Below are 12003 nucleotides of genomic sequence, written 5' to 3'. Positions count from 1 at the left end.
AGCCCCTCACCACCCTCTGTTTGCCCCAGACATCTCCATTATGTTTTCCCCCTATCTCCTTATAGCTATGCCCTCTAGTTATGGGCATTTCCACCTTGGAAAAAAGGTTCTGACTGTCTATTCTATCTATGCCGCTCATAATTTTAAATGCTTCTATCATCATTTCAACCTCTGACGTTTCAGAGAAAATGAACCATCTGTCCAACCTGTCCCTGTAGCTGAAACCCTCTAAAGCCAAACAGCATTCTGATAAATTAGAACAAATAAATACTCTTGAAATAGGCACTCTGAGTTTGTAATATTTAAGGATTAAGTACTTGCCTGACATTCCTTCATATTTTCTACAGTGAAGTCAAACCAAACTCGGAAACGAGGATTGCAAGTGTCTGGTCTGATAAATAGATCGTATTCAAATTCTGAGATGTAGTCCACACGACCTAAGTTTCCTGAGGAAAAACAGATTGCTTTGATCTGAATTTTATTAATTTTCTATATATTAATCCTAATATATTATAATGTACAAATAGTAAATGGTGAAACAGTCAGTGGTGTTGCCTCAGAGCTCCAGGTTTGATCTTGACTTCAGGTGCTGTTTGCATGGAATTTTCACATTCTCCCTGTGAAGATTTGTTTATTTTAATTTAAAGATACAGAATGTAAACAGCATGAAATCGGGCCCTTTGACCCACCGAGTCCATGTCAACCATAGACCACCCCTTCACACTAGTTCCACGTTATCCTGCTTTCCCATCCACTCCCCACACACTGAGGGAAGTTTTACAAAGGCAAATTAACCTAAAAGCCCGCACATTTCTCAGTTGAGAGGAAGATGGAGAACCCGAGGAAACCCACACAATCACAGGGAGAAGCTGGAAACTCTACACAGACAGCACCCGAGATCAGGATCGAACTCAGGTCTCTAGGGCTATTTAGACAGCAGCTCTACCAGCTGCACCAATGGGCCACCCTGAATAATTGTTGGTTTTCCCTGGGTACTTTAGTTTCTTCCCACATCCCATGCAGATTGTTAGGTTCATTGACTGCAAGACATTACCTCTAGCATAGGTGAGTGGTCAGAGAATCAAGGGGAATTAATAGACATGTGAGAGAGAATACATTACAGAGAAGTAACTAGGGAATGGGATTGATGAAATTGCACTGAAAATTATCATTGACTGAATGGGCCAAATGGCCTCTTTCCATGTGGTACAGAAACATGAATACAAACCATAACACAAACTTCAAAAACAAAATGAACTACATAAAGTTGAACTAAATGTTATCATGGAAAATGTTGTAGACCAAACTTGTAGGTAACATGTTTCTAAAACAACAATATCGATTACCAAAGATAAGCACAAAAAGCTGGAATAACTCAGCAGCACAAGCAGCAACTCTGGAGAGAAGGAATGGGTGACGTTTCAGGTCTCAATCCAAAACGTCACCCATTCCTTCTCTCCAGAGATGCTGCCTGTCCCGCTGAGTAACTCCAGCTGTTTAAACCAGCATCTGCAGTTCCTTCTTACACATATCTATTATCAATATTCCTTACATTTAAAAATGTTAAAAATATATATACCTACAGATTTCTAAGCATCCTAAAGAGTGTTATGAAACACTAATTATATTGGAGGAACAACCGTTTTGGTCATTGCCATACCTCATACAAATATGCCGCAGAGTGCTCAACAATATGCTGCTCAGTACTCAGGAGATGAGTTGCAGGATCTGTCAGGCCTGTAAACTAGAGCCTGGAGGAGTACTGAAGCACTGCTTGAGGGTGATATATTGAGATCAGAGAGGCAGGTACATTTCAATGAGGGATTTTGGACGCTGGTGTATTATCAAGGAGAATTTGGAGAAGACATTTTGGAGGAAAATGTAGTTTATATAATTTTCATAGACCGATGGGTCTCCCCGAAAGGTCCTGTGAAAGTGATGCTATACTGTCCCGAGAATGCCCTACAACAGAATCCTCTTGGGCAATGTCCTCCGTGATTCCCTTTGATGCTCCAAAAAGAGCATTATACAATGAACAATGTCACACCATCCATATCCATTGATGTGAAAATGGGTTTTGGATCACGGGTGAATTTTCTATTTGTGTGATTTAACCCAAAGAAGTCACAAACACAACTCACACAGAAAAAACAGCACCATGCCATCACATTTGTTTGTGATGTAATCCTGCAAAAAGACCTATTCATATTCTAGTTACAGAGTCATACAGCCATAGAGTGAAACAGTGTGGAAACAGACCCTTCGGCCCAACTTGTCCACACAGGCCAACATGTCCCAGCTACACTAGTCCTACCTGCCTGCGATTGGTCCATATCCCTCCAGACTTCTCCGTGTACCTGTCTAATTGTCTCTTAAACGTTGGGATAGTCCCAGCCTCAACTACCTCCTCTGGCAGCATCAGGGCTGCCAACATTGGGTGAGAGTTGGAAGTGAGAAATTGCGAGAGACCAAGCCTGAGGGAGCATAGTGACCGGGGGGGGGGGGAAGCAAGGGTGTGGGAGGAGGGTGTCCTCCACCCATTGGTACGAAGCTTTTGCATTCTTCAGCTTGAAATTGTACAATATGGTGCATACTGTGGCAAGTCTTTTAACTTACACTTGAATGCAATATATATGCTTTAAATTGGATTAGCTATGAATAAGGTTAGACTAAATTACATTCCTAATTACATTCCACAGTACAGCCAGGCTCCGATCAACACGTGCAGCACATGAATGATCTTAGTATATTCATGTATGGAAATCAGATTTATAATCAAACACTTGGCCCATGTTGACCTACCTGGGTCTCACTGCATACCTGGCACTACTCCTGACCCTGACTCCAGTTACATACCTTCTCCCATTCCTGACCCTGAGTCCAGCAATACACATGGTCCCAGCTTTGATTGCACACCTAGTACTATTCCAGACCTTGACTCTAATGCATTCCTGGGATGTCAGGACTTTCATATGAAGAAAGACTGGATAGACTCGGCTTGTACTCGCTAGAATTTAGAAGATTGAGGGGGGGATCTTATAGAAACGTACAAAATTCTTAAGGGGTTGGACAGGCTAGATGTAGGAAGATTTTTTCCCGATGTTGGGGAAGTCCAGAACAAGGGGTCACAGTTTAAGGATAAAGGGGAAATCTTTTAGGACTGAGATGAGAAAAAAAAAATTTCACACAGAGAGTGGTGAATCTCTGGAATTCTTTGCCACAGAAGGTAGTTGAGGCCAGTTCATTGGCTTTATTTAAGAGGGAGTTGGATGTGGCCCTTGTGGCTAAAGGGATCAGGGAGTATGGAGAGAAGGCAGGTACGCGATACTGAGTTGGATGATTAGCCATGATCATATTGAATGGCGGTGCAGGCTCGAAGGGCCGAATGGCCTACTCCTGCACCTATTTTCTATATTTCTATGTTTCTATGGATGCACAATTGGCCTTGCTCCTAGCCCCTCTGCGCTGACAATATATCTGGCCCACACATAAAGCCCCATATCTGACCCCCTGGACTTAAACTATTACGTTCAAGTCCACAGGTGCTTATCTAATGCAATAATCTTTTATGGGGCACTTCACAGACCAAATTATGCATAACAAAATTTGCTACATCCACTGTCTTCCTTGTTATCTAACATGCTAGTTACTTTGTCAAAGAAGTCATCAATTGATTGAACACAATTTTTCATCCATACAATTATACTCACTCAGCTGTATAAGTATTCTGTTACCATTTATTTCATTTTCCTAACAAACTGTCCTGGTCATTTTCACCCCCAATATTTTCAGTATTTTGCTGTCTTCCTCTCAGCTGGGACTTTTCCGAAATGCAAAGTCCAATAACTATATATTTAAGCAATATTATTCTATTAAATGTGAGAGTACATCATATTTTCTGTGGTATTCATAACACCAATGATAAAAAGATCTTTGTTTTGAATGTACCTACCAACATGCATACATTATTATATTACAGTTGATATGTAGTGGGCAAATTTTTGTTCCAATGCTCCCCATTCCCAATTACTTTTACATTGGAGTGATTGAAATCCAAGTGAAGTTTAAATGACATCATAAAAGTGAAACCTCTGGAATGGATGATATTCATTATGTGGTTGGTTGGGGGTCAGTATCAGCACAATTACTATATTAAACTTAGAATATACAGATGTTCTGGTTCAAGCCAAAACTAAAGACAAATAATAATCTCCTCATACGTTCACCTGCAAGTATCTCTGTCACTCCTTTAAAATATGCCCCTTCTTTGAACAAGCTCTTAAATATCGCATCTGAATTAGTTTCCATCTGATTACACGCCTTGAGGATGTTCATCTACATGTTCAATTAATAAAACAACGAGATTAGGGACATTTCTATTCAACCTGTCAAAGGAATTGGGGGGCGTTTAGAAATAATCAGTGAGGTAACCAAACATAATAGTTGAGTGGCAAATGACAATAGTGCTATCTTCCCAATATTTAACTGAAGGAAATAATGGATTAACGGGGCTGTATGTTGTGACAGATATCCTGACACCTTGCATGTCATTTTAATATTACACTTATCCCATCCCCCTGGATGTTCCAGATGAATAAATTAAGGTTTTGTCAACTAATTACAAATCAGGCTAATTACAAATCAATAACATTAGCCAACTTCGAAACATGAAGCGCTAAGCATTGGGATCCAGACATCACGGCCAACAGGCCTCAGTTCCCCGCTCACATCTGGCAGTATTCTCCGTCTGAACCAGGGGCCGCAGAGCGTTTTTTCAAAGTGGGGAGGCTGAGCCCGGTGAGGGAGTAGAGCAACCGAGTGGGGAGAGGATGTGGAAGTGGGGTGCCCCCCTCTCCCAGGGTAGGGACGTTTTGAATGTTGATGTATTAAAAACATGTTTTAGTGCATTGTAGAAGAATTATTTCAATGAATTTTGTATGAAATATTTTTAAGAGGTAACTTTTTAAGGAGTAACCTTTTCCACACAAAGGGTGGTGGGTGTATGGAATAAGCTGCCAGAGGAGGTAGTTGAGGCAGGGCCATCCCAACATTTAAGAAACAGTTAGACTGATACATGGATAGGACAGGTTTGGAGGTATGGACCAAAAGCAGGTAGCGTAGCTGGGACATGTTGGCGGGTGTGGGCAAGTTGCACCGAAGGGCCTGTTTTCACACTGTATCATTCTATGACTACATTATACCTCCACCATGCATGAATGCTTCAAAATCAAGTGATCGAGTTTTATTGCCATATACTCAAGCATAGAAACATAGTAAACAGGTGCAGGAATGCCATTCGGCCCTTCGAGCTAGCACTGCCATTCAATATGATCATGGCTATTCATCTAAAATCAGTACATCTTTCCTGTTTTTTTTTTTCACATATCTCTTGATTTTGTTTGCCCCAAGAACGAAATGTAACTCTCTCTTGAAAACATCCAGTGAATTGGCCTGCACTGCCTTCTGTGGCAGAGAATTCCACAGATTCACAACTCTCTGCGTGAAGAAAGTCTGACCTCATCTCAGTCCTAACTGGCTCCCCCTTTATTCTTAAACTGTGACCCCTGGTTCTGAACTCCCCCAGCTTCAGAAACATTTTTCCTGCAGTTACAGTAAGTGAAAATCTCGCAGGCAAGCATGATGCTTTCTCCAACCACCCCCATTTGAAGTCCACTATCTTCCACCGTTTCTACCCAGTGCTTGGTACTTACTTCCAGCAACCACTGGCTGTCCTCCAGGATGCACCGAGCCACAGCCTGATCCACGCCGGTCACCTGGGCGAATTTGGCACAAAGACTCTCACGGCAGTGGCACAATGCGTCCGACGCCTCTGACAGCCCAGGATTCTTGCAATGAGGCTGCTCCATGGCCGGAGCTGCAGCGAGCGACTCGCCAGCCCCGCAAACACTCGCCAGCTGGCAAACACTCGCCAGTCCGGCAAACACTCGCCAGCCCCAGCTCCCCACATCTGTTCCCACCCGCTGCTTCCATCCCTCCCTCAGCCCCGGTTCTCCAACACCCATGGCCCATGCAGTTTATATGGGTTTTGAAAGTTTCATTGATCACAGAATTTCTCACGATAAAGCGTGAGAAATTTGTGATCAGCGTGAGAGCGTGAGAATTTGTCGAAATGCGTTATTCTCACGCTCAAAGTGTGAGAGTTGGCAGCCGTACAGCTTGTTCCATACACCCACCCCCTCAGATTCCTATTAAACCTTTTTCCCTTCACCCTGAATATATATCCTCTGGTCCTCGATCCCCCTATTCTGGCCAAGAGATTCTGTGTATCTACCCGATCTATTCCTCTCATGATTTTATACACCTCCATAAGATCACCCCTCATCCTCCTGCGCTCCTAGGAATAGAGACCCAGCTTACTCAACTTCTCCCTATGACTCAGACCCTCTAGTCCTGGTAACATCCTTGTAAATCTTTTATAAACACTTTCAAGCTTGACAATATTTTTCCTATAACATGGTGCTCCTATAACATGGTACAGGTGCACAACCTTTTATCCAAAAGCCTTGGGACCAGACACTTCTCGGATTTCGGAATTTTTCGGATTTCCGAATGGAAGATTTTTAGCGTAGATTAGGTAGGTAGCGCGGGCGGCTTGAAAAGTCTGGAGCGGCTGCCTCCTCCCCGGAGACCAGGGAATCATTGTAAATCATTGCTTAAATGTTAGTCAGTTAGTTTGGAGGGATTTTATGTGGTGGGGGGGTGAAGGGGGAAACTTTAATTCTTAGTCCCCCTACCTGGTCGGAGAGGCGGGGAGCGGGCAATGCCTTACCGGGTCGCCATGCAGTAAGCTCCGGAGCGCTGTGGCCGCCGACTCCCAACATCGTGGAGCTGGGGGCTGCGGGCGTCCGGCCGCTGGCGGCGCAGGTTGCAGCTCCGACCCCGGCAACTTTACCCCTGGCTGCGCGACGCTCCAAATCCAGCGCCGCCCGCGGCGGCTGGACGCCCGCAGCCCTGGCTCCGCGATGTCGGGAGTCGGCGGTGTCGCAGCGCTGGGATACCAGCGGGGAGCGGGCAATGCCTTACTGGGTTGCCGTGCGGTAAGCTCCGGAGCGCTGTGGCCGCCGACACACAACATCGTGGAGCTGGGGGCTGCGGGCGTCCGGCCGCTGGCGGCGCAGGTTGCAGCTCCGACCCCGGCAACTTTACCCCTGGCTGCGCGACGCTCCAAATCCAGCGCCGCCCGCGGCTGGACGCCCGCAGCCCTGGCTCCGCGATGTCGGGAGTCGGCGGTGTCGCAGCGCTGGGATACCAGCAGGGAGCGGGCAATGCCTTACTGGGTTGCCGTGCGGTAAGCTCCGGAGCGCTGTGGCCGCCGACTCCCAACATCGTGGAGCTGGGGGCTGCGGGCGTCCGGCCGCTGGCGGCGCAGGTTGCAGCTCCGACCCCGGCAACTTTACCCCTGGCTGCGCGACGCTCCAAATCCAGCGCCGCCCGCGGCTGGACGCCCGCAGCCCTGGCTCCGCGATGTCGGGAGTCGGCGGTGTCGCAGCGCTGGGATACCAGCGGGGAGCGGGCAATGCCTTACTGGGTTGCCGTGCGGTAAGCTCCGGAGCGCTGTGGCCGCCGACACACAACATCGTGGAGCTGGGGGCTGCGGGCGTCCGGCCGCTGGCGGCGCAGGTTGCAGCTCCGACCCCGGCAACTTTACCCCTGGCTGCGCGACGCTCCAAATCCAGCGCCGCCCGCGGCTGGACGCCCGCAGCCCTGGCTCCGCGATGTCGGGAGTCGGCGGTGTCGCAGCGCTGGGATACCAGCAGGGAGCGGGCAATGCCTTACTGGGTTGCCGTGCGGTAAGCTCCGGAGCGCTCTGGCCGCCGACACACAACATCGCGGAGCTGGGGCTGCAGGCGTCCGGCCGCGGGCCGCGCTGGATTTGCAGCACCGCGCAGCCAGGGGTAGAGTGCCAAGGTCGGCCACCAGCGCCCCAACTCCGCGAAGTTGGGAGTCGGCGGCCACAGCGCTCCGGAGCTTACTGCACGGCGAACTTACTGCACGGCATTGCCCGCTCCCCACCTCTCCGATCAGGTAGGGGACTAAGAATTAAAGTTTCCCCCTTCCCCCCCCCCCCCCCCCCCCCCCCCCCCCCCCCCCCCCCCCCCCCTCCCTTTTCACATAAAAGCCCTCCAAACTAACTGTCTAACATTTAAGCAATGATTTACAGATGTTTAAGTGTCTCCCCAGTCTCCGGGGAGGAGGCAGCCGCTACAGTAGTACAGACCTGGGTTGACCGTAGGTCGTTTCGGGTCAGATTTGGCGCCAAACGCGAGCTTTGGTGTGCAGACAACATCCTGGAAAAAATGTGCGGTTTTCGGAGCTTTTCGGTTTCCGGAACTCCGGATAAAAGGTTGTGCACCTGTATTCCTATAACACAATACTCTAAATACGGTCTCACCAACATCCTATACAACTGCAACATGACCTCCCAACTTCTATACTCAATACTCTAACTGATGAAGGCCAACGTGCCAAAAGCCTTTTTGACCACCTTATCGGCCTGCTGCTCAGCCTTCAAGGAAGCATGCAACAGCACTCCTAGATCCCTCTGCGCTACAACATTCCCCAGAGGCTAACCATTCACTGTGTAGGTCCTGCCCTTGTTAAATGTCCCAAAACGCAACTCCACGCAATCACAGAAAGCTAAATTTAACAAATTGTAACATATTAAATAGTCTGTATATTTAAGTGCTTAAAATAAAAACAGTACAAGGTAACATATGTGTCTTAGGTTTTGGAACATAAAGTCTATTTTACTTCGGAGTCACTTGAGTGACTACGTGAAGAACCCCGCTTACGACGCATGCGTGTCATATCGCTACACGCATTCGAACTCGTCATCGCTGGAGGAAGGACGTTCCTCCCAATCGGCAGGGGTTGAACCTGCAACAGGAACGCAAGGGAACTTCGTTTTCTTTACTTACCCTTTTTTATCTAGAAGGCTGATGAAGCTGGCTGGGGAAAGTCTGCAGATCTGCAGGCAGCCAGCAGCGGCCGGGGCCCGTTAATTTCTTTTTAAACAGGAACGGAGCCGACTTTAGAGCCAGGACAACGGTCGCTGGAGCAGTTTTCCCGACAACTCGGAAACAGCCCCACTAGTCGTTTAGTGGATTTAATAATTCATGGGTCCGAGGGGCTGGAAGGTGCGGAACTGACGCGTTAACGGGGGTTCCGCAGGTCTAAAAATAGCGACGAGCGGTCAGTGCCCGAGAGCACTGAGTACGCGTTGGACCCGCTGGACCGCGCTGGAGCACTGCAGAGGCAGGGGGAAAACAGACAGCAGCAACAGGCTGAACTCCCGTTATGGGAATAGCTGTGCCAGACTTACCCCCCCCCCCCCCCCCCCCCCCCCCCGACTTTTTCTCCCGTTTTTTCGCTCCCGATTTTTCGCTCCCGACTTTTGCTCCCAACTTTTGCTCCCAACTTTTGCACCCAACTTTCCCTCCCGATTTTTGCTCCCAACTTCGCTCCCGCGCCGGCCCCGGCTGGTCGGGAGAGGTAGGCATAATCAGAGTCGTTGACTTCGAGGAGTCCGACTCTGAATAGGGAGGGGTTTTAGCAGCAGCCACGAGCGGACAGAGCAGCAGGGAGCGAGAGGCACAGCAACAAATGTCGGCACCACCATCTCCCAATAAGGGAGTGAGTGCAAATCACACCAAAACAGGTGGAAGAAAGAAAGAATCAGCACCACCATCTCCTAAAAGGGAGTGAGTGCAAATCACACCAAAACAGGTAGAAGAAAGAAAGAATCAGCACCACCATCTCCCGAAAGGGAGCGAGTGCAAATCACATGAAAATGTCAGATGGAATTTTCGCACTGTAAACACTGTATATATTTATTACTTGGACAGGGGCCACAGAGTGGCACGGGTGGGGGACTGTTTGGTGAAATTTGACAAATGTAAAAAAAAAAAAAAAAAATTGTACTGAAAAAACTTGTATAGTCTCCAAAAATGTTGGATGAATTTTGTTTGTTTGAATGGTTCATGAATTGTATATATTTATCAATTGAATAAAGTCTATTTTGAAATTAAAAAAATCACACCAAAACGGCTGGAGGAGCTCCTCCATGGTGGCAGTCACATGAATGTGGAGGCTAGCCACAGTGGGCAAGAGGTAAGTCCCACAGCGGTACCCCGTGTGGGGCTGCAGGATATCTCTTACTCCTCGGAGGAGAGTGGGCAGGACCATTTGGTCAGACCCTGACCAAGGCACAGGTTTACATAACCCTGAAGGAGGGGAGAAAGTGGACTCTGTTTTTCACCCCGTGTAGGAAATGGACAGAGCAACGCGTAGAAAGGCTGTAAAGAAGCTGCAGGACGTCAGTGGCGAAGGTGCCGGGAACCAGCAGCAGCAGCCGCCGGTACAGGCAACTTGTATGGAGACATCAGCTGTGCCGGATTTAAACCCCGCGCCGGGAAAATCAAATCCTAGACCGGGCGGGAAGGCAAAGCGCAAAGTACATCACTGCGAAAATGATGTGGAGAAACAGCCTCCGGATAATACTTACCGATACCGGAGTAAGGATGAGCAGCTGCAGGATATAGCGCAGCCAGCAGCGGCCACTTTCGCGGAGCTGCAGCATGTTTGGCCGTCAGCGACAGGTGCCGGGGGAGTACCGGGACTGCGAGCAACGGCACAATTATATGGGGCGGCCGGGAGCGACCTGTGCACGTAGGCATGGGGACCGGCTGCGTCAAATACCACGTGCGACTAGTGCCCGAGAGCACGTAGGTCGGCAGGAGCGGTTGGATAAATTTAAACACCCACGATCGACTAGTGCCCGAGAGCACGCAAGTCGGCTGGAGCGGTTGTTGGAGGAACTTCTCCAGAGTGGCAGGCTCCAGGATATGGATGATAGCCACAGTGGCAAAGGTGTAAGTCCCTCAGCAGATTACCATAAAGGGCTGCTTGACATTTCATCCTCCTCGGAAGAGGGTGTTGAAGGGCTGCCTGTGTCAGATTCTGAACTAGAGATGGAGCCACATTCCCATATGGAGGACGAGGAAACCAAGTTGCTGGACATGGTGGGGCAATACTTTCAGCAAGAACAGACTGGCAAAGATCTAGAGGCCAGGATGGCTGCCAGCATTGAGTACATGTCTACACATCACCTGCAAGCCAATACCTTTGCTGAGGTGTTGGCAAGACATTTACCTCCGGGAAATTGTGGGGCTCTGAATGTGGCCAGTGTTAACCGAAGTATTTGGAGACACGTTGGTCAGGATGCTGGCTTCAAATCTGACCAGTTAGCCTTACTCACAGGTGTGCTTTTGTTCCCCTGAAACAGACATTACTGGAACAGACATTACTGTGTAATCCTGAGATGGGAATGCTATCTATCAGGAATTATAGATCAGCTGGATCCTTTAGTCTTAGTAGTAACCAAAAAATATAACAGGACAAGGTATTGAACCCGAAAGAAAGTTCTAAAGTCCTATCAGCGGGATATTATCGGCAGCACTATCAGAAATAGACATGACACTAGTTCACCAGGATGCACTGGCCTTATATGCAAACCTGGAACCTCCCAAACCACTGATATAGAATGTGGAGGTATTCATTACTTGCTCCTTAGTTCAGCATGTACTGAACTGAACGTCATTCAGACAAGGAAGCAACAAATTGAAGCATTATTAAACTACGTACACACATTATAGATGTTATGGAGACATCCAATAAGAATCACAGAAATTCGTGTACTAAATATCCTTATCATAATCAGAGGTGGTTGCCACTTCATCTTGGGTTAATGGAATACTTCGTACTTATATTCTTTCAGATGGGAACTTTGTGTCATCTTCTGTATTGATCCTAGGGTACTATTTGGCGAGCATCGTATCAAGATATGCTGGCTAGATTACCAATTAGAGGTACCCACAGATGTGTTAACTACAGGTCATCTGCGGTTCACTGCTAACACAGTTCACATGGCACTGACTTTGCTGGTAAATATGGTACAGCCTTAATGGAGACTGGCAGGGAACT

The 12003-nt window shown here is 47.9% G+C and overlaps 1 protein-coding gene across 1 annotated transcript in view; it reads right to left on the bottom strand.

The window, feature by feature from the left end:
- Positions 1 to 12003, bottom strand: part of agbl4 (AGBL carboxypeptidase 4) — a 440437-nt gene that overhangs the window by 404154 nt on the left and 24280 nt on the right. Inside the window, exon 3 of the mRNA XM_055642477.1 lies at positions 322 to 446. Coding sequence (XP_055498452.1) covers positions 322 to 446 — 125 coding nt within the window. The remainder of the gene's footprint in view (positions 1 to 321; positions 447 to 12003) is intronic.

The sequence above is a fragment of the Leucoraja erinacea genome, chromosome 10 (assembly GCF_028641065.1).
Source record: "Leucoraja erinacea ecotype New England chromosome 10, Leri_hhj_1, whole genome shotgun sequence".
NCBI classification, from domain to species: domain Eukaryota; kingdom Metazoa; phylum Chordata; class Chondrichthyes; order Rajiformes; family Rajidae; genus Leucoraja; species Leucoraja erinaceus.
Note: the sequence above shows the minus strand (reverse complement) of the source record. Positions and strands in the feature narration are given on the sequence as shown.